Source organism: Taudactylus pleione, unplaced genomic scaffold (assembly GCF_031769625.1).
Source record: "Taudactylus pleione unplaced genomic scaffold, aTauple2 ptg000117l, whole genome shotgun sequence".
Classification (NCBI taxonomy): Eukaryota; Metazoa; Chordata; class Amphibia; order Anura; family Myobatrachidae; genus Taudactylus; species Taudactylus pleione.
Genome location: NW_028284519.1, coordinates 1,501,121 through 1,524,524, shown reverse-complemented (window position 1 = coordinate 1,524,524; position 23,404 = coordinate 1,501,121). Strand labels below are relative to the sequence as shown.

The 23,404-nt window shown below is 43.8% G+C and overlaps 1 protein-coding gene across 5 annotated transcripts in view; it reads right to left on the bottom strand.

Moving 5' to 3' along the window:
* The window catches only part of LPCAT2 (lysophosphatidylcholine acyltransferase 2), a 167,482-nt gene that overhangs the window by 34,860 nt on the left and 109,218 nt on the right, over positions 1-23,404 (bottom strand). For all 5 annotated transcript variants that reach the window (XM_088471843.1, XM_088471848.1, XM_088471849.1 and 2 more), the window contains 2 exons: positions 15,532-15,657; positions 12,257-12,410 (listed from right to left, as the gene is read on the bottom strand). In XM_088471843.1, coding sequence (XP_088327969.1) covers positions 12,257-12,410; positions 15,532-15,657 — 280 coding nt within the window. The remainder of the gene's footprint in view (positions 1-12,256; positions 12,411-15,531; positions 15,658-23,404) is intronic.

Below are 23,404 nucleotides of genomic sequence, written 5' to 3'. Positions count from 1 at the left end.
TGTGAATTGTGTGCGCAGTAGCCGCACGTGCATCAACAAAGTAGTGCCAAGCGTGCGCCTGTGTCATAAGTAAAGGGCCGGCTGGCTTGACCGTTAAGGGTGCTGTAACCCCCGAAAGTACACTCCAGTCCAAACCAAAAAAAAAATTATTTTCTGTGTTTGTGAATTGTGTGCGCAGTAGCCGCACGTGCATCAACAAAGTAGTGCCAAGCGTGCGCCTGTGTCATAAGTAAAGGGCCGGCTGGCTTGACCGTTAAAGGGTGCTGTAACCCCCGAAAGTACACTCCAGTCCTAACCAAAAAAAAATTATTTTCTGTGTTTGTGAATTGTGTGCGCAGTAGCCGCACGTGCATCAACAAAGTAGTGCCAAGAGTGCGCCTGTGTCATAAGTAAAGGGCCGGCTGGCTTGACCGTTAAGGGTGCTGTAACCCCCGAAAGTACACTCCAGTCCAAACCAAAAAAAAAATTATTTTCTGTGTTTGTGAATTGTGTGCGCAGTAGCCGCACGTGCATCAACAAAGTAGTGCCAAGCGTGCGCCTGTGTCATAAGTAAAGGGCCGGCTGGCTTGACCGTTAAGGGTGCTGTAACCCCCGAAAGTACACTCCAGTCCAAACCAAAAAAAAAATTATTTTCTGTGTTTGTGAATTGTGTGCGCAGTAGCCGCACGTGCATCAACAAAGTAGTGCCAAGCGTGCGCCTGTGTCATAAGTAAAGGGCCGGCTGGCTTGACCGTTAAGGGTGCTGTAACCCCCGAAAGTACACTCCAGTCCAAACCAAAAAAAAAATTATTTTCTGTGTTTGTGAATTGTGTGCGCAGTAGCCGCACGTGCATCAACAAAGTAGTGCCAAGCGTGCGCCTGTGTCATAAGTAAAGGGCCGGCTGGCTTGACCGTTAAGGGTGCTGTAACCCCCGAAAGTACACTCCAGTCCAAACCAAAAAAAAAATTATTTTCTGTGTTTGTGAATTGTGTGCGCAGTAGCCGCACGTGCATCAACAAAGTAGTGCCAAGCGTGCGCCTGTGTCATAAGTAAAGGGCCGGCTGGCTTGACCGTTAAGGGTGCTGTAACCCCCGAAAGTACACTCCAGTCCAAACCAAAAAAAAAATTATTTTCTGTGTTTGTGAATTGTGTGCGCAGTAGCCGCACGTGCATCAACAAAGTAGTGCCAAGCGTGCGCCTGTGTCATAAGTAAAGGGCCGGCTGGCTTGACCGTTAAAGGGTGCTGTAACCCCCAAAGTACACTCCAGTCCAAACCAAAAAAAAATTATTTTCTGTGTTTGTGAATTGTGTGCGCAGTAGCCGCACGTGCATCAACAAAGTAGTGCCAAGCGTGCGCCTGTGTCATAAGTAAAGGGCCGGCTGGCTTGACCGTTAAAGGGTGCTGTAACCCCCGAAAGTACACTCCAGTCCAAAGCCAAACCAAAAAAAAATTATTTTCTGTGTTTGTGAATTGTGTGCGCAGTAGCCGCACGTGCATCAACAAAGTAGTGCCAAGAGTGCGCCTGTGTCATAAGTAAAGGGCCGGCTGGCTTGACCGTTAAAGGGTGCTGTAACCCACAAAGTACACTCCAGTCCGAACCAAAAAAAAATTTATTTTCTGTGTTTAGCCGCACGTATATATCAAATCGATATAACATAAATGGAGGACCAAACTTTCTCCGATAAAAATAAAATAGAGAAAGATCAAGAACCACTTCCTCCTAGTGCTGAAGCTGCTGCCACTAGTCATGACATAGACGATAACATGCCATCAACGTCGTCTGCCAAGGCCGATGCCCAATGTCATAGTAGAGGGCACATACAATCCCAAATGGCAAAGTTCAGGAAAATGACCTTGAAAAAGACATTTAAATCAGCTGAAGAGAAACTTAAACTTGCCAATATGCCATTTACGACACGGAGTGGCAAGGAACGGCTAAGGTCGATCCCTAGTATGTTCATGACTAGTGGTTCAGCTTCACATGACGATGGAAGCCCTCCTCCCACTAAAAAAATCAAAAGAGTTAAGCTGGCAAAAGCACAGCGAAGAACTGTGCTTTCTAAGAAGATATCACAAATCCCCAAAGAGAGTCCAAGTGTGGTGGTGGTTGCGATGCCTGACCTTCCCAGCACTGGACGGGAAGAGGTGGCTCTTTCCACCATTTGCACGCCCCCTGCAAGTGCTGAAAGGAGCACCCACAGTCCACTTGCTGATATGCAAATTGAAGATGTCACTGTTGAAGTACAACAGGATGAGGATACTGGTGTAGCTGGCGCTGAGGAGGAAGTTGGCGAGGAGGATTCTGATGGTGATGTGGTTTGTTTAAATCAGGCTCCGGGGGAGACAGTTGTTGTCCGTGGGATGAAAAAGCCCATCACGGTCATGCCTGGGCAGAAGACCAAACATTCCACCTCTTTGGTCTGGCAATATTTCTATCCAAATCCGGACAACAACTGTCTTGCCATATGTACCATATGTAAAGGTGAAATAAGTAGGGGTAGGGACGTCAACCACCTAGGAACATCCTCCCTTATACGGCACCTGCAGCGCGTTCATAAAAAGTTACTGTCAAGTTCAGAAACTTTGGCTCAGACCGTAAGCAGTCCAGGGACACCTAAATCCCGTTGTCCTGTTGTATCCAAGCGCCTGCAAACCACACCGTCAACTCCCTCCTCGTCAATTTCCTCCTTAGTCAGGATCGGAAGTAGTCCTGCAGGCCATATCACTGGCATGACTGACTCTCCTATCCGGGATTCCTCCGGAGGATCCTGCATTGCTACGCCTACTGCTGCCGCTGCTGCTGTTGCTGCTGCTGCTGGGAGTCGTTCATCATCCCAGAGAGGAAGTAGGAACACCACTACTTTTACTAAACAATTGACCCTCCAACAGTCCTTAGCGAGGAGGATGAAGTACGACAGCAGTCATCCTGAAGCAAAACGTATAACTGAGGCCTTGACTGCTATGTTGGTGTTAGACGTGCGTCCGGTATCCGCCATTAGTGCAGTGGGATTTAGACAATTGATGGAGGTAGTGTGTCCCCGGTTCCAAATCCCGTCTAGATTCCACTTCACTAGGCAGGCGATACCGAGACTGTACAGAAACGTCAGAAAAAGTGTCCTCAGTGTCCTGAAAAATGCCGTTGTACACAATGTCCACTTAACCACGGACATGTGGACAAGTGGAACAGGGCAGACTAAGGACTATATGACTGTGACAGCCCACTGGGTAGATGTATCACCTTACGCAGCAACAGCAGCAGCGTCACCAGTAGCAGCATCTCAGAAACGCCAGCTCGTTACAAGGCAGGCTACGCTGTGTATCACCGGTTTCAGTAAGAGGCACACCGCCGACAACCTCTTAGAGAAACTGAGGGAAATCATCGCCCAGTGGCTTACCCCACTTAGACTCTCCTGGGGATTTGTGATATCTGACAACGCCACCAATATTGTGCGGGCATTACATCTGGGCAAATTCCAGCACGTCCCATGTTTTGCTCACACAATAAACTTGGTGGTGCAGAATTTTCTGAAAAGCGACAGGGGCGTGCAGGAGACGCTTTGGGTGGCCCGAAAAATTTCTGGCCACTTTCGCCATTCAGCGACTGCGTGCCGAAGACTGGAGCGCCAGCAAACACTCTTGAACCTGCCCCGCCATCACCTGAAGCAAGAGGTTGTGACGCGGTGGAACTCAACCCTCTATATGCTTCAGAGGATGGAGGAGCAGCAAAAGGCCATACAAGCCTATACATCCACCTATGACATAGGCAAAGGAGGGGGTATGCACCTGACTCAAGCGCAGTGGAGAATGATTTCCGTGTTGTGCAAGGTTCTTCAGCCCTTCGAACTTGCCACACGTGAAGTCAGTTCAGACACTGCCAGCTTGAGTCAGGTCATTCCCCTCATCAGGCTTTTGCAGAAGCAGCTGGAGAAAGTGAAGGAGGAGCTAAGACGGAGCGATTCCGCTCGGCATGTGGGACTTGTGGATGAAGCCCTTCATTCGCTTTGCCAGGATTCCAGGGTGGTCAATCTGTTGAAATCAGACCACTACATTTTGGCCACCGTGCTCGATCCTAGGTTTAAAGCCTATGTGGTGTCTCTCTTTCCGGCCGACACAAGCCTGCAGAGGTGCAAAGACCTGCTGGTGAACACACTGTCAGCTGAAGCGGAACGTGACACGTCAACGGCTCCTTCTTCATTTTCTCCCGCAACTGGGGCTGCCAGGAAAAAACTTAGGTATCCTAAGCAACCCGCTGGCGGTGATGCAGGGCAGGCAGGACCAAGTTTGGACATCTGGTCCGGACTGAAGGACCTGGCAACAATTTCTGACATGTCTACTGTCACTGCATATGATACTGTCACCATTGACAGAATGGTGGAGGATTACATCGGTGACAGCATCCAAGTAGGCATGTCAGACAGTCCATACCTGTACTGGCAGGAAAAAGAGGCAATTTGGAGGCCCCTGTACAAACTGGCTCTATTTTACCTGAGTTGCCCCCCCTCCAGTGTGTACTCCGAAAGAGTGTTTAGTGCAGCCGGGAACCTTGTCAGCGAAAGGCGTAGGAGGTTGCTTCCACAGAATGTGGAGAAGATGATGTTCATCAAAATGAATTATCAGCTCTTCCAGGGAGACCAGCCTCCAGAAGGTACAGAGGGACCTGTGGTGGTGGATTCAAGTGGGGACGAGTTAATACTTTGTGAGGATGAGGATGTACACACTGAAGAGGGTGAGGAATCGGTGGATGAGGAGGATGAGGATGACATCTTGCCTCCGTAGAGCCAGTTTGTGCAGGGACACATTAATTGCCAGCTTGTTTTGTGGGGGCCCAAACGAACCAATCATTTCAGCCACAGTTGTGTGGCAGACCCTGGCGCTGAAATGATTGATTTGTTAAAGTGTGCATGTCCTGTTTATACAACATAAAGGTGGGTGGGAGGGCCCAAGGACAATTCCATCTTGCACCTCTTTTTTTCTTTGCATTATGTACAGTTTGGGGCCTAGTTTTTCTAACTGCCATCCTGCCTGCCACTGCAGTGTCACTCCTAGATGGGTCACGTGTTTGTGCCGCCCACTCGTGTCGCTTAGCATAGTCATCCAGCTACCTCGGTGCAACCTTTTGGACATAAAAACACTATTGTGAGGTGTGAGGTGTTCAGAATAGACTGGAAATGAGTGGAAATTAAGGTTATTGAGGTTAATAATAGCATAGGAGCAGAAAAACCTACAAATTCTGTGATTTTAGCTGTTTTTATGCTTTTTTTCAAAAAAATACAGATCCAAAACACAAAACCCAGAACCCAAAACACGGAAGGGTGGTTTTGGCAAAACCAATCCAGATCCAAAACACGAAGAAAGATCCAGATCCAAAACCAAAACACAAAACACGAAAAGTGGCCGGTGCACACCCCTAATATATATATATATATATATACACATACATATATACATAAACGTACACACATACATACGCACATTGAGTCTCTCATATCCAAAATGCTTGGGACCAGGGAATGGGAATGGGACCCAAACATACACACAGAATGCATTTATGTGCTATAATACACACTATACACACAGCCTGCATGTCATTTTATACAATATTTTCAATAATTTTGTAGCTCAAGCAAAGTTTGTGTAAATAAATGAAATTCAGTTATGTTTCATATGCACCTTATAGACACAGCCTGAAGGTAATTTTATACAACATTTTTAATAATTTGGCCTTAAACAAAGTTTGTGTACAGTGAACCATCAAAAATCAAAGATTTCATTATCTCAGTGATGCCAAAATAATTCCGTATTTCGGAATATTAGGATATGGGAGACTCAACCTGTATTATTTATTATATAACAGCAACACCAAAAGACCCGGAAGACCACGGAAAACAACTGTGGTGGATAACAAAATAATTATTTCCCTGGTGAAGAAAAACCCCTTCACAACAGTTGGCCAAATCAAGAACACTCTCCAGGAGGTAGATGTATATGTGTCAAAGCCAACAATCAAGAGAAGACTTCACAAGAGTGAATATAGAAGGTTCACCACAAGATGTAAACAATTGGTGAGCCACAAAAACAAGAAGACCAGATTAGAGTTTGCCAAACAACGTCTAAAAAAGCCATTACAGTTCTGGAACAACATCCTATGGACAGATGAGACAAAGATCAACTTGTACCAGAGTGATGGGAAGAGAAGAGAAGGAAAGGAACTGGTCATGATCAAAAACATACCACCTCATCAGTGAAGCATGGTGGTGGTAGTGTCATGCCGTGGGCATGTATGGCTGCCAATGGAACTGGTTCCCTTGTATTTATTGATGATGTGACTGCTGACAAAAGCAGCAGAATGAATTCTTTAGTGTGTCGGGCAATATTATATCCTCATATTCAGTCAAATGCTTCAGAACTCATTAGACGGCGCTTCACAGTGCAGATGGACAATGACCCGAAGCATACTGCAAAAGCAACCAAAGAGTTTTTTAAGGCTAGAAAGTGGAATGTTATGCAATGGCCAAGTCAATCCCCTGACCTGAATCCGATTGAGCATGCATTTCACTTGATGAAGACAAAACTGAATGGAAAATGCCCCAAGAACAAGCAGGAACTGAAGACATTTGCAGTAGAGGCCTGGCAGAGGATCACCAGGGATGAAACACAGCGTCTGGTGATGTCTATGCGTTCCAGACTTCAGGCTGTAATTGCCTGCAAAGGATTTGCAACAAAGTATTAAAAAGTGAAAGTTAGATTTAGGATTGTTTAGTTTGTCCCATTACTTTTGGCCCCTTAAAAAGTGGGAGGCACATATAGAAACTGTTGTAATTCCTACACCGTTCACCTGATTTGGATGTAATTACCCTCAAATTAAATCTGAAAGTCTGCAGTTAAATCACATCTTGTTTGTTTCATTTCAAAATCATTGTGGTGGTGAATAGAGGCCAAAATATGAAAATTCTGTCAATGTCCCAATATTTATGGACCTGACTATATATATATATATATATATATATATATATATATATATATAGAACAAGGGTCGTCCGGCACTCTGACTGTGACAAACAACATGCCCCGGTTCCTCTCCAAAGTGAAAACTCATAAATAGGGCAAGGAAGGGTGGACGGAACTCAGGGACAAATACCAAGAAGAATACAGAACCCTGATGACAAAGGCCTTATTGGTCTTGAAACGTTGGCAATAAAATAATTTTTCCCTGTTTACTAAGCCCATGGAGTGCCACCTGTTCCCGTTATATGTGGACATTGGATTGCTGCATTACTTTAAGGAGGGCACCCCGGCACTACACCTATGGAACTGAGAGTGCCCCTCTACATGTTGCATATATATTGAATAGCCAAGCCTTTTTTCTTATTGTACCAATTAAATGTTCTGGAATTAAATAATTGTATATTGCAGTAAACATAAAGCAAATACTATGTTTTAAACTTAAAATCAAAACAAAAGCATTTATCTGAAAAATTATTCTTCGTTCAAAACAATGTTTTAACTGAAAAATGATCCTATTATCATCCTATCAGACCCCTAATGATGAATGGCCTGTTTTATAAAATATGCAGAAACTAGCATTTCCGCTTGTGTAACAGGACATTTAAGTGATGATGAATAGGCCCCTACATGTGTAGTGAAATTTGCATACACTGTATGACACTAATTTAAGAAAAGTAGTAAGTGAATGTTTTCTGAAGATTGACCAGTAGGTGTCACCAAATACCTTAGTAAGAGAAGAGATGATTTACCAGCTAGAGCTGTAAATAAAACTACTGTAGCTTATCCTAGGAGTTTGCAATCAGAGGGACAAGTGTTGTCAACTCAAGATGTTTCAGTTGTGATGGTGAATACGGTTCCTGAACTGGCCCTGAGTGTCAATGTCATCAAAGACATTGGAGGAGGGCAGCACATGAATGGTAATATGAACACACCTATTAACACTTCAACAACCATTGTGGCACTTTGTCAGACATCGGCAAACACAATATTATCTATCAAGCAGACTATTTACTAATATAGGTATCATGGCTGCTAGCAGGGTAGTGACAGAAACTCGTATCACATGTGATACTATAATTTTTGGTTTACATTTATCCACCGCTGTTTAAGGACCAGTTGAAAAGAGCAGATGTACATATTCTGTCCCTCTCACCTACTACAAAACAATTTTTCAAACCGGACAAAAAGATGATCAGACAACAAAAAGATTACACCATAGGCCTATCGCCAGCACCTTTTCTATTTGTCGCCAAGGTTTTTGCGATTGTCATATGTGTATTTAAGTGTGCGTTTGTTTAAACTTATTTATCATCTTAGTAGAAAATTATTATTACTGTGTATTTTATAGCACCACTTATTTTACACAGTGCTGTATAGAAAATTAAAGTGCTTCATTTCAGTCCCTGATGCTTACAGTCTCTCATACACATACACAGTGCTGTATAGAAAATTAAAGTGCTTCATTTCAGTCCCTGATGCTTACAGTCTCTCCTACACATACACAGTGCTGTATAGAAAATGAAAGTGCTTCATTACAGTCCCCAGTGCTTACAGTCTCTCCTACACATACACAGTGCTGTATAGAAAATGAAAGTGCTTCATTTCAGTCCCCGATGCTTACAGTCTCTCATACACATACACAGTGCTGTATAGAAAATTAAAGTGCTTCATTTCAGTCCCCAGTGCTTACAGTCTCTCCTACACATACACAGTGCTGTATAGAAAATGAAAGTGCTTCATTTCAGTCCCCGATGCTTACAGTCTCTCATACACATACACAGTGCTGTATAGAAAATTAAAGTGCTTCATTTCAGTCCCTGATGCTTACAGTCTCTCATACACATACACAGTGCTGTATAGAAAATGAAAGTGCTTCATTTCAGTCCCTGGTGCTTACAGTCTCTCATACACATACACAGTGCTGTATAGAAAATGAAAGTGCTTCATTTCAGTCCCCGATGCTTACAGTCTCTCATACACATACACAGTGCTGTATAGAAAATGAATGTGCTTCATTACAGTCCCTGGTGCTTACAGTCTCTCATACACATACACAGTGCTGTATAGAAAATTAATGTGCTTCATTTCAGTCCCCCGGTGCTTACAGTCTCTCATACACATACACAGTGCTGTACAGAAAATGAATGTGCTTCATTTCAGTCCCCGGTGCTTACAGTCTCTCATACACATACACAGTGCTGTACAGAAAATGAATGTGCTTCATTTCAGTCCCCGATGCTTACAGTCTCTCATACACATACACAGTGCTGTATAGAACATGAATGTGCTTCATTACAGTCCCCAGTGCTTACAGTCTCTCATACACATACACAGTGCTGTATAGAAAATGAAAGTGCTTCATTACAGTCCCCAGTGCTTACAGTCTCTCCTACACATACACAGTGCTGTATAGAAAATGAAAGTGCTTCATTACAGTCCCCAGTGCTTACAGTCTCTCCTACACATACACAGTGCTGTATAGAAAATGAAAGTGCTTCATTTCAGTCCCCGATGCTTACAGTCTCTCATACACATACACAGTGCTGTATAGAAAATTAAAGTGCTTCATTTCAGTCCCCAGTGCTTACAGTCTCTCCTACACATACACAGTGCTGTATAGAAAATGAAAGTGCTTCATTTCAGTCCCCGATGCTTACAGTCTCTCATACACATACACAGTGCTGTATAGAAAATTAAAGTGCTTCATTTCAGTCCCTGATGCTTACAGTCTCTCATACACATACACAGTGCTGTATAGAAAATGAAAGTGCTTCATTTCAGTCCCTGGTGCTTACAGTCTCTCATACACATACACAGTGCTGTATAGAAAATGAAAGTGCTTCATTTCAGTCCCCGATGCTTACAGTCTCTCATACACATACACAGTGCTGTATAGAAAATGAATGTGCTTCATTACAGTCCCTGGTGCTTACAGTCTCTCATACACATACACAGTGCTGTATAGAAAATTAATGTGCTTCATTTCAGTCCCCCGGTGCTTACAGTCTCTCATACACATACACAGTGCTGTACAGAAAATGAATGTGCTTCATTTCAGTCCCCGGTGCTTACAGTCTCTCATACACATACACAGTGCTGTACAGAAAATGAATGTGCTTCATTTCAGTCCCCGATGCTTACAGTCTCTCATACACATACACAGTGCTGTATAGAACATGAATGTGCTTCATTACAGTCCCCAGTGCTTACAGTCTCTCATACACATACACAGTGCTGTATAGAAAATGAAAGTGCTTCATTACAGTCCCCAGTGCTTACAGTCTCTCCTACACATACACAGTGCTGTATAGAAAATGAAAGTGCTTCATTACAGTCCCCAGTGCTTACAGTCTCTCCTACACATACACAGTGCTGTATAGAAAATGAAAGTGCTTCATTTCAGTCCCCGATGCTTACAGTCTCTCATACACATACACAGTGCTGTATAGAAAATGAAAGTGCTTCATTTCAGTCCCTGGTGCTTACAGTCTCTCATACACATACACAGTGCTGTATAGAAAATGAAAGTGCTTCATTTCAGTCCCTGGTGCTTACAGTCTCTCCTACACATACACAGTGCTGTATAGAAAATGAAAGTGCTTCATTTCAGTCCCTGGTGCTTACAGTCTCTCATACACATACACAGTGCTGGATAGAAAATGAAAGTGCTTCATTTCAGTCCCCGATGCTTACAGTCTCTCATACACATACACAGTGCTGTATAGAAAATGAATGTGCTTCATTACAGTCCCTGGTGCTTACAGTCTCTCATACACATACACAGTGCTGTACAGAAAATGAATGTGCTTCATTACAGTCCCTGGTGCTTACAGTCTCTCATACACATACACAGTGCTGTATAGAAAATTAATGTGCTTCATTTCAGTCCCCCGGTGCTTACAGTCTCTCATACACATACACAGTGCTGTACAGAAAATGAATGTGCTTCATTTCAGTCCCCGGTGCTTACAGTCTCTCATACACATACACAGTGCTGTACAGAAAATGAATGTGCTTCATTTCAGTCCCCGGTGCTTACAGTCTCTCATACACATACACAGTGCTGTATAGAACATGAATGTGCTTCATTACAGTCCCCGGTGCTTACAGTCTCTCATACACATACACAGTGCTGTATAGAAAATGAAAGTGCTTCATTACAGTCCCCAGTGCTTACAGTCTCTCCTACACATACACAGTGCTGTATAGAAAATGAAAGTGCTTCATTTCAGTCCCCGATGCTTACAGTCTCTCATACACATACACAGTGCTGTATAGAAAATGAATGTGCTTCATTACAGTCCCTGGTGCTTACAGTCTCTCATACACATACACAGTGCTGTATAGAAAATGAATGTGCTTCATTACAGTCCCCGGTGCTTACAGTCTCTCATACACATACACAGTGCTGTATAGAAAATTAATGTGCTTCATTTCAGTCCCCGGTGCTTACAGTCTCTCATACACATACACAGTGCTGTACAGAAAATGAATGTGCTTCATTTCAGTCCCCGGTGCTTACAGTCTCTCATACACATACACAGTGCTGTACAGAAAATGAATGTGCTTCATTTCAGTCCCCGATGCTTACAGTCTCTCATACACATACACAGTGCTGTATAGAACATGAATGTGCTTCATTACAGTCCCCGGTGCTTACAGTCTCTCATACACATACACAGTGCTGTATAGAACATGAATGTGCTTCATTACAGTCCCCGGTGCATACAGTCTCTCATACACATACACAGTGCTGTATAGAAAATGAAAGTGCTTCATTTCAGTCCCCGGTGCTTACAGTCTCTCATACACATACACAGTGCTGTATAGAAAATGAAAGTGCTTCATTTCAGTCCCCGGTGCAGTGCTGGGAGACAGCTATGCTAACCACTATGCCATTCATGCTGCCAAGATAAATTGTGTTGAATTACAAGATGTTCTGATAGCACCCAGTAGTCAGGGTCAGCTTTTATCTCATGTCCCCAGTTAAAAAATATCCTAATATGGGGGGAGTGTAATAGACTGTAAATTTTCAGGGATATTTAAATCATCGAAAATGACAACATGATTGCAGGAAAATTGTCCGCATAGGGGCAAAATTTAATAACCCACACTTTGGAGAATGAGTCGTCAACCTGTCAGCGATGTGTATAAAGTCACACATCACATTACTGCGTGTTTCCTGCATGCTTGCTATAAAACGTCTGGCACTGGAAGTTCCAGCAATAAAAATCAAAATAGTGAACAGTAAGAGTTGTGTAAGTACATACCCTGTCAAACAATGCAAACAGCTCCCTCAATACATCAGACACTGGCAGCTTCAGGTGACTGGCAAATTCTTCAAGTCCAATTCTTCCTCCTTTTGACACGTCAGCAATGGAAGCGAAAACCTCTAGCTGGTCCTTAAAGTTATCCCATTTTAGGCTGAAATTAAAAAGCATTCACAAAATAGAGCATATATTTAGATGGTTGGTATACAACATAATATTGTGTAATGCAGTCTTGCATCTTGCATGTAAAGAATGTAAAATTTGCATGGAAGACATTTTCATCATATAAGCATATAAGCCATACTTGCCTACTTTTGAAATAGCATTTCAGGGAGATTGTGAAAGCAACACCTATGAGCGCGGCGGTGATGTGGACGTGTACTGCTACACGTGTCATAAAATTGACTTCAATCCAAATGTAAATGAGCCCCAAAGCAGTTGGTAAGATCTATTTGTTGATGAAAACACACTAATACTTTTCAAGGCTTGCTCATGTATTGTGTTTTACAAGGGGTTACATATAAGTAGCCGCAGGAAACCTTATTTAAAAATGCATTTAGCCATAAGGATCATTGTGCCTTATAACAAATGCAGGTAAGTGATACTGATGATCCCATTTGAATGTATATATCCATGATTATTTTTATATAGCAGCTTTATAATGGGAGTAATGGTGAGTACACACGGTACAACTTTCATGAACGATATGAACGATAACGATATTGTTCACTTTTTTGCAGTCACCAACATGACAATGACCAAAGATTGGCGTTCCAACATGGACGATAAAGATATCTTTCATTGTCCATGCATACAGGCCAACTTGGACGATATCGTCAACTTTGCCTGTTCAGAGCTATGGCAGAATGACTTCACTGACAGATATATTTCAAGTCGTTGGTGGTACAGATCGTACCATGTATATGCACCATAAGGTGCAATCAGGGAGATTGGTAGACTCTTCAGGGAGACAGCCACTATTTCAGGGAGTCTCCCTGACAATCAGGGAGAGTTGGTAAGTATGCATTTAAGTAATCAAACCTCCAACCAGAGGCGTAACTAGGGTTTTTGGAGCCCAGGGCAAACCCCCCGCATAAAAAAAATCTATAAATTAACTTTATAAATTATTAACCCCTAGGTTGATCAAGATTATCCTCAGCTCTTCCCAGTAGGAGAGGCCCATATTTATGTCCAATCCCCCACATTAAAGTGAAGACAGCCCATAAGGGTCATTTCCAATCCTCCATATTAGGGATGGCCATGGACCATCAATGATTCATAATCATCGATGGTTTATGGCTGATGTGAAATGCTTTTGAACCAGATAGTTCTCCCCTTCGTTGTCTAAGTATAACTGAATAGGAGCCCTCAGTTCAGGACTGTACTGCCAAAATTGGGACAGTTGGTGGCTATGAATCTGTATAGGAGCTTTTGCATACACTCACTTATTAAGGAAATCACGTTAATTGGCGCAGTACTCACTCCGTAACAGGCCTATGGTATGCTAACTGTATGTTTTGCAACTAAATTAACAAATATGAGCTTGGAGAGTTTTTGCCAACAGAGCATGCACAGAGGCTAATTTACACATTTTTGCGTCCTTGGTCACCATCAGGTGTAAAGGTGGTAACTATATAGGGCAAATACAGGCAGGAGAGGCTTGGTAACTCAATAATCCGGATCGCAAACTGCTTCTATGAATTATTAGTAGTTCCCGGCCAGGATCATCATCACCTGCAGCCAGCTGCAGCAATGATAAATCTTGATGTAGGTACCTGCCCTCTGGCCTCCCTCAGCAAGACAGACTACCTGCTCAGGTCCCCTCACCACATCAGCTTTCATTCCTTCTTCCTCAGCATCCGCAGTAGCCCCACCCCCAGCTCTCCTACCCCCTGTTTCCATTGGCCGGGCAGCTGCATAGTGTGCATACACAGAAGGCCATGTAGTAGCTGCAGTGCACAAGTGTGCATCTGCTCTCCCCATACAGCATCTGAGCCTCAGGGGATGTAGCGAGATCTTGGGGACATATTAATGATGACTGTTGCAGCAGCTGGTGTAATCAACGGGCGATACGGATTTCCATTTGCACATGCACAAAGCCCCACATTAGTTGATCGGATACTTGCATTAGGGCAGTAAATCAGGATACGGTGGCTTCCTGAAAGTACAGCCACTTTGCATGTGTCTCGGAATCACCCTTAATGTCCTTTGTTCCCAGAGGTTGTGTAAGTCTTTGTTAAAAGTGGTAAAAGCTTAATAAATCCACCTATGAGATGAGCATATACTCTTATAAATTTCACAACCTTTATCCTTCATAAAAATCACCGCACTCTATTTCTTTATTCTTTCTCCATTGCATTCCACTGCATAGAAGACCTTTATTGTAATCGATCTTCAAAAGGAAAGCTAGCGGGACCGTCTTCCAACCAATTCATGGTGCCATTATAGTTGGCAGTCTAGCTACAGCATGCAGTCTACCAACTCACATGACCAGAGCCATAACTAGACTTTTTGGTGCTCTGTGCCAGAAAGAGCATTGGCACTCTCCTCATTTTTCAAATGGACATAATGCACCCAAAAAAGGGCCATGGCTTCAAGGGGAAGGGCCAGGGAAGAGATAGGGGAGGCCAGGAGATGCTGGGGATGAAATAAGAGGAAGCTACACGCAAGATTGATAATAAACAGAAATTTGACAGGCCCAAACAGCGCCCCCTGACCTGTGGTGCCCTGTGCGATGGCACTGGCCTCACTACCCTAGCTACGGCTCTGCACATGACATGAGTGCAGTCTATGTGCCAATGGATCCAACTGATGTGGGGTTGTTACAATGTTGTTGAAAGATATCTGCAGAAGAGTACATGGGCCCGTGGGTTTTTTGCTCCTAAACAAGGATCGGATTGCTGCTATCTACATGTGCATCAACATGATAGAAATAATTTTATCCCAATCATTTTGCACCAGTGCACTTGGGTTGATGAGAACCCACAACGGTTTATGATTTTGTCTTACAATAAATTTGTTATTCCGTTTAAAAAATACTAGCATTATTAATGTAAATAAAACCCAGCTTGCTGCTATGGCATACAGTATTATTTGGACCAACATTTTTTTGTAAATACAATCTTTTGTCTGGAAAAGAATATCAATAACAATTAGCAGTGAAATAGATTACAATCTGGCATTATCCTAAAGGAACGCTGGTTATGTTTTGATTATGAATTTGATTAGCGAAAATAATTTGCAAGGAGTAAACGATTTAAATTAAAGTATCTTACTTTAACTTCCTGCTGATTTTTGTAAACTCTACAAGCCCAGCCTCCATGGGTAAAGTCAGCTCCCTGGCTGTTAACATTAGTCTGCAGTCTTCATATGTATGATCAGTGACTGGGATTCCTAGAGCCCTGCAAAACATAATTGAATAAAGTTATGCAAGACTTTTGAGATCCTAAGAAAACAATACAACTGGAAATACATAACTCTTTCAAAGGTTACATGAAAAGTAAACTATGAAATATGTAATTATTGAAGCTTTTGCACTTTCACTATGTATGAATTGTGGTTTAAAATATGCAGGGTTAATACATACCCATGTTGTTAATATACAGCAGCAGGGCATGCAAAATTGTCAGGCTTGCCACTGTACTGTAAGAAGTACCATGACTCCCCAGTTTAGGATCGTGGTTGATTTTATATATATATATATATATATATATATAATGATCAAAAAATGGAAGTAGGGCACTCACCAGAGTTAAGAAACAGAATCACGCTTTAATCATCAAAATCCAACATGGGGAATGTGGATGTTTCAGTCCCGAAGGACCTTTGTCAAGACTTCAACCATATGATACCAGAAAGCATAACAGCAGCATCAGTCTTCCAAGCATATCGATATTTGTGTGTATATATATATATATGTGTGTGTGTGTGTGTGTGTGTGTGTATATATATATATATATATACATACATACATACTAGGGGTGAGCGGGTTCGGATTTCTGAAATCCGAACCCCCCCGAGCCCCCCCGATCCGAGTCCGATCCGAGTCAGGCTCGACTTTTCCCGCCTGACTCGGATCTGAAATCGAGGCAAAACGTCATCATCCCGCCTTCCGAGTCTCGCGGGTTTTGGATCCTATATAAGGTACCCGCGTCGGCGCCATTTTCTCACTCGGCTGTGGACAGTGAAGAGGGAGGGTGGGAGTTAGGGCTGTGTAGTGTAGTGTAGTGTAGTGTAGTGTAGTGCTGCTGTTGTCCACTACTTCAAAGTCCATAGGGGCTGGCTGTGTTGTGCTGTGCTGCTGTTGTTAATAGGGGCTGTGTCCACTACTTCAAAGTCCATAGGGGCTGGCTGGACTGTGTTGTGCAGTCAGTTCTCCATAGGGGCTGTGTCCACTCCAAAGTCCTGTGCAGTGTCCCAGTCCTAAAGGAGTGCTGTAGTGTTGTCCAGGGGGTGCTCTGTCCATCAGGGGTGCTCCCCCCAAGTGCTAAAAAAATAATATATTTTCTGTGTTTGTGAATTGTGTGCGCAGTAGCCGCACGTGCATCAACAAAGTAGTGCCAAGCGTGCGCCTGTGTCATAAGTAAAGGGCCGGCTGGCTTGACCGTTAAAGGGTGCTGTAACCCCCGAAAGTACACTCCAGTCCAAACCAAAAAAAAATTATTTTCTGTGTTTGTGAATTGTGTGCGCAGTAGCCGCACGTGCATCAACAAAGTAGTGCCAAGCGTGCGCCTGTGTCATAAGTAAAGGGCCGGCTGACTTGACCGTTAAGGGTGCTGTAACCCCCGAAAGTACACTCCAGTCCAAACCAAAAAAAAAATTATTTTCTGTGTTTGTGAATTGTGTGCGCAGTAGCCGCACGTGCATCAACAAAGTAGTGCCAAGCGTGCGCCTGTGTCATAAGTAAAGGGCCGGCTGGCTTGACCGTTAAGGGTGCTGTAACCCCCGAAAGTACACTCCAGTCCAAACCAAAAAAAAAATTATTTTCTGTGTTTGTGAATTGTGTGCGCAGTAGCCGCACGTGCATCAACAAAGTAGTGCCAATTTGCACCTGTGTCATAAGTAAAGGGCCGGCTGGCTTGACCGTTAAGGGTGCTGTAACCCCCGAAAGTACACTCCAGTCCAAACCAAAAAAAAAATTATTTTCTGTGTTTGTGAATTGTGTGCGCAGTAGCCGCACGTGCATCAACAAAGTAGTGCCAAGCGTGCGCCTGTGTCATAAGTAAAGGGCCGGCTGGCTTGACCGTTAAAGGGTGCTGTAACCCCCAAAGTACACTCCAGTCCAAACCAAAAAAAAAATTATTTTCTGTGTTTGTGAATTGTGTGCGCAGTAGCCGCACGTGCATCAACAAAGTAGTGCCAAGCGTGCGCCTGTGTCATAAGTAAAGGGCCGGCTGGCTTGACCGTTAAGGGTGCTGTAACCCCCGAAAGTACACTCCAGTCCAAACCAAAAAAAAAATTATTTTCTGTGTTTGTGAATTGTGTGCGCAGTAGCCGCACGTGCATCAACAAAGTAGTGCCAAGCGTGCGCCTGTGTCATAAGTAAAGGGCCGGCTGGCTTGACCGTTAAGGGTGCTGTAACCCCCGAAAGTACACTCCAGTCCAAACCAAAAAAAAAATTATTTTCTGTGTTTGTGAATTGTGTGCGCAGTAGCCGCACGTGCATCAACAAAGTAGTGCCAAGCGTGCGCCTGTGTCATAAGTAAAGGGCCGGCTGGCTTGACCGTTAAGGGTGCTGTAACCCCCGAAAGTACACTCCAGTCCAAACCAAAAAAAAAATTATTTTCTGTGTTTGTGAATTGTGTGCGCAGTAGCCGCACGTGCATCAACAAAGTAGTGCCAAGCGTGCGCCTGTGTCATAAGTAAATGGCCGGCTGGCTTGACCGTTAAGGGTGCTGTAACCCCCGAAAGTACACTCCAGTCCAAACCAAAAAAAAAATTATTTTCTGTGTTTGTGAATTGTGTGCGCAGTAGCCGCACGTGCATCAACAAAGTAGTGCCAAGCGTGCGCCTGTGTCATAAGTAAAGGGCCGGCTGGCTTGACCGTTAAGGGTGCTGTAACCCCCGAAAGTACACTCCAGTCCAAACCAAAAAAAAAATTATTTTCTGTGTTTGTGAATTGTGTGCGCAGTAGCCGCACGTGCATCAACAAAGTAGTGCCAAGCGTGCGCCTGTGTCATAAGTAAAGGGCCGGCTGGCTTGACCGTTAAGGGTGCTGTAACCCCCGAAAGTACACTCCAGTCCAAACCAAAAAAAAAATTATTTTCTGTGTTTGTGAATTGTGTGCGCAGTAGCCGCACGTGCATCAACAAAGTAGTGCCAAGCGTGCGCCTGTGTCATAAGTAAAGGGCCGGCTGGCTTGACCATTAAGGGTGCTGTAACCCCCGAAAGTATACTCCAGTCCAAACCAAAAAAAAAATTATTTTCTGTGTTTGTGAATTGTGTGCGCAGTAGCCGCACGTGCATCAACAAAGTAGTGCCAAGCGTGCACCTGTGTCATAAGTAAAGGGCCAGCTGGCTTGACCGTTAAGGGTGCTGTAACCCCCGAAAGTACACTCCAGTCCAAACCAAAAAAAAAATTATTTTCTGTGTTTGTGAATTGTGTGCACAGTAGCCGCACGTGCATCAACAAAGTAGTGCCAAGCGTGCGCCTGTGTCATAAGTAAAGGGCCGGCTGGCTTGACCGTTAAAGGGTGCTGTAACCCCCAAAGTACACTCCAGTCCAAACCAAAAAAAAAATTATTTTCTGTGTTTGTGAATTGTGTGCGCAGTAGCCGCACGTGCATCAACAAAGTAGTGCCAAGCGTGCGCCTGTGTCATAAGTAAAGGGCCGGCTGGCTTGACCGTTAAGGGTGCTGTAACCCCCGAAAGTACACTCCAGTCCAAACCAAAAAAAAAATTATTTTCTGTGTTTGTGAATTGTGTGCGCAGTAGCCGCACGTGCATCAACAAAGTAGTGCCAAGCGTGCGCCTGTGTCATAAGTAAAGGGCCGGCTGGCTTGACCGTTAAGGGTGCTGTAACCCCCGAAAGTACACTCCAGTCCAAACCAAAAAAAAAATTATTTTCTGTGTTTGTGAATTGTGTGCGCAGTAGCCGCACGTGCATCAACAAAGTAGTGCCAAGCGTGCACCTGTGTCATAAGTAAAGGGCCGGCTGGCTTGACCGTTAAGGGTGCTGTAACCCCCGAAAGTACACTCCAGTCCAAACCAAAAAAAAAATTATTTTCTGTGTTTGTGAATTGTGTGCGCAGTAGCCGCACGTGCATCAACAAAGTAGTGCCAAGCGTGCGCCTGTGTCATAAGTAAAGGGCCGGCTGGCTTGACCGTTAAGGGTGCTGTAACCCCCGAAAGTACACTCCAGTCCAAACCAAAAAAAAAATTATTTTCTGTGTTTGTGAATTGTGTGCGCAGTAGCCGCACGTGCATCAACAAAGTAGTGCCAAGCGTGCGCCTGTGTCATAAGTAAAGGGCCGGCTGGCTTGACCATTAAGGGTGCTGTAACCCCCGAAAGTATACTCCAGTCCAAACCAAAAAAAAATATATTTTCTGTGTTTGTGTGCGCTTTAGCCGCACGTATATATATCAATATAACATAAATGGAGGACCAAACTTTCTCCGATAAAAATAAAATAGGGAAAGATCAAGAACCACTTCCTCCTAGTGCTGTTGCTGCTGCTGGGAGTTGTTCATCATCCCAGAGAGGAAGTAGGAACATCACTACTTTTACTAAACAATTGACCCTCCAACAGTCCCTAGCGATGAGGATGAAGTACGACAGCAGTCATCCTGAAGCAAAACGTATAACTGAGGCCTTGACTGCTATGTTGGTGTTAGACGTGCGTCCGGTATCCGACATTAGTGCAGTGGGATTTAGACAATTGATGGAGGTAGTGTGTCCTCGGTTCCAAATCCCGTCTAGATTCCACCTGCATCCTCAAAGCAGCAGCGACAAGCGTGCGTCTGTCTGTTAAAGGGTGGTGACACCCTCAAAGTGTGCTACACAAACAATTAAAATATTGTTCTTTTTTTTTCTGTCTTTGTGAATTGTGTGGGCTGTAGCCACACCTGCATCCTTAAAGCAGCAGCGACAAGCGTGCGTCTGTCTGTTAAAGGGTGGTGACACCCTCAAAGTGTGCTACACAAACAATTAAAATATTGTTCTTTTTTTTTTGGTCTTTGTGAAATGTGTGGGCTGTAGCCGCACCTGCATCCTTAAAGCAGCAGCGACAAGCGTGCGTCTGTCTGTTAAAGGGTGGTGACACCCTCAAAGTGTGCTACACAAACAATTAAAATATTGTTCTTTTTTTTTCTGTCTTTGTGAATTGTGTGGGCTGTAGCCGCACCTGCATCCTTAAAGCAGCAGCGACAAGCGTGCGTCTGTCTGTTAAAGGGTGGTGACACCCTCAAAGTGTGCTACACAAACAATTAAAATATTGTTCTTTTTTTTTTGGTCTTTGTGAAATGTGTGGGCTGTAGCCGCACCTGCATCCTTAAAGCAGCAGCGACAAGCGTGCGTCTGTCTGTTAAAGGGTGGTGACACCCTCAAAGTGTGCTACACAAACAATTAAAATATTGTTCTTTTTTTTTCGGTCTTTGTGAAATGTGTGGGCTGTAGCCGCACCTGCATCCTTAAAGCAGCAGCGACAAGCGTGCGTCTGTCTGTTAAAGGGTGGTGTAACTCTCAAATTGCTCCAAAAAATAAAAAACTATTTTTTTAATGTGTTTGTGACTTGTGTGCGATGTAGCTGCACCTGCATCCTTAAAGCAGCAGCGACAAGCGTGCGTCTGTCTGTTAAAGGGTGGTGACACCCTCAAAGTGTGCTACACAAACAATAAAAATATTCTTCTTTTTTCTGTCTATGTGAATTGTGTGGGCTGTAGCCGCACCTGCATCCTTAAAGCAGCAGCGACAAGCGTGCGTCTGTCTGTTAAAGGGTGGTGACACCCTCAAAGTGTTCTACACAAACAATTAAAATATTGTTCTTTTTTTTTCGGTCTTTGTGAAATGTGTGGGCTGTAGCCGCACCTGCATCCTTAAAGCAGCAGCGACAAGCGTGCGTCTGTCTGTTAAAGGGTGGTGTAACTCTCAAAGTGTTCCAAAAAATAAAAAACTATTTTTTTAATGTGTTTGTGACTTGTGTGCGATGTAGCCACACTTGCATCCTCAAAGCAGCAGCGACAAGCGTGCGTCTGTCTGTTAAAGGGTGGTGACACCCTCAAAGTGTGCTACACAAACAATTAAAATATTGTTCTTTTTTTTCTGTCTATGTGAATTGTGTGGGCTGTAGCCGCACCTGCATCCTTAAAGCAGCAGCGACAAGCGTGCGTCTGTCTGTTAAAGGGTGGTGACACCTCAAAGTGTTCTACACAAACAATTAAAATATTGTTCTTTTTTTTTTGGTCTTTGTGAAATGTGTGGGCTGTAGCCGCACCTGCATCCTTAAAGCAGCAGCGACAAGCGTGCGTCTGTCTGTTAAAGGGTGGTGACACCTCAAAGTGTTCTACACAAACAATTAAAATATTCTTCTTCTTTTTTCTGTCTTTGTGAATTGTGTGGGCTGTAGCCGCACTTGCATCCTCAAAGCAGCAGCGACAAGCGTGCGTCTGTCTGTTAAAGGGTGGTGTAACCCTCAAAGTGTGCTCCACAAACAATAAAAATATTCTTTTTTTTTTCTGTCTTTGTGAATTGTGTGGGCTGTAGCCGCACTTGAATCCTCAAAGCAGCAGCGACAAGCGTGCGTCTGTCTGTTAAAGGATTACATCGGTGACAGCATCCAAGTAGGCATGTCAGACAGTCCGTACCTGTACTGGCAGGAAAAAGAAGCAATTTGGAGGTCCCTGTACAAACTGGCTCTATTTTACCTGAGTTGCCCCCCCTCCAGTGTGTACTCCGAAAGAGTGTTTAGTGCAGCCGGGAACCTTGTCAGCGAAAGGCGTAGGAGGTTGCTTCCACAAAATGTGGAGAAGATGATGTTCATAAAATGAATTATCAACTCTTCCAGGGAGACCAGCCTCCAGAACGTACAGAGGGACCTGTGGTTCCAGCAGGGACGAATTAATACTCTGTGAGGATGAGGATGTACACACTGAAGAGGGTGAGGAATCGGTGGATGAGGAGGATGAGGATGACATCTTGCCTCCGTAGAGCCAGTTTGTGCAGGGACAGATAAATTGCCAGCTTGTTTTGTGGGGGCCCAAACGAACCAATCATTTCAGCCACAGTTGTGTGGCAGACCCTGGCGCTGAAATGATTGGTTTGTTAAAGTGTGCATGTCCTGTTTATACAACATAAGGGTGGGTGGGAGGGCCCAAGGACAATTCCATCTTGCACCTCTTTTTTTTCTTTGCATTATGTACAGTTTGGGGCCTAGTTTTTCAATGCCATCCTGTCTGCCACTGCAGTTTCACGCCTAGATGGGTCACGTGTTTGTGCCGCCCACTCGTGTCGCTTAGCATAGTCATCCAGCTACCTCGGTGCAACCTTTTGGACATAAAAACACTATTGTGAGGTGTGAGGTATTCAGAATAGACTGGAAATGAGTGGAAATTAAGGTTATTGAGGTTAATAATAGCATAGGAGCAGAAAAACCTACAAATTCTGTGATTTTAGCTGTTTTTATGCTTTTTTTCAAAAAAATACAGATCCAAAACACAAAACCCAGAACCCAAAACACGGAAGGGTGGTTTTGGCAAAACCAATCCAGATCCAAAACACGAAGAAAGATCCAGATCCAAAACCAAAACACAAAACACGAAAAGTGGCCGGTGCACACCCCTAATACATACATACACACACATACACGCAGTGTATATATATATATATATATATTTATGCTAAACAATACTGAACAACTGATATAACCCACTGAGCAGTTAATGAGTGCTGTCTACTACAGGATTCGGCACTACTAACAAGACGCTGCTTTCTAGTAGTACAATTGGCAAGTAAAACAAACGGCTTTGTGTATTACTACCGTGTTTCCCCGATAATGAGACCTACCCCGAAAATAAGCCCTACCCTTACTTTTGAAAAACGGTCCAAAATAAGCCCTACCCCGAAAATAAGCCCTAACATAAAAAAAGTAAAGTATTGTAAAGCAGGACTGAGGCCATGATGGGGATAAAAGCAGGACTGAGGCAATGATGGGG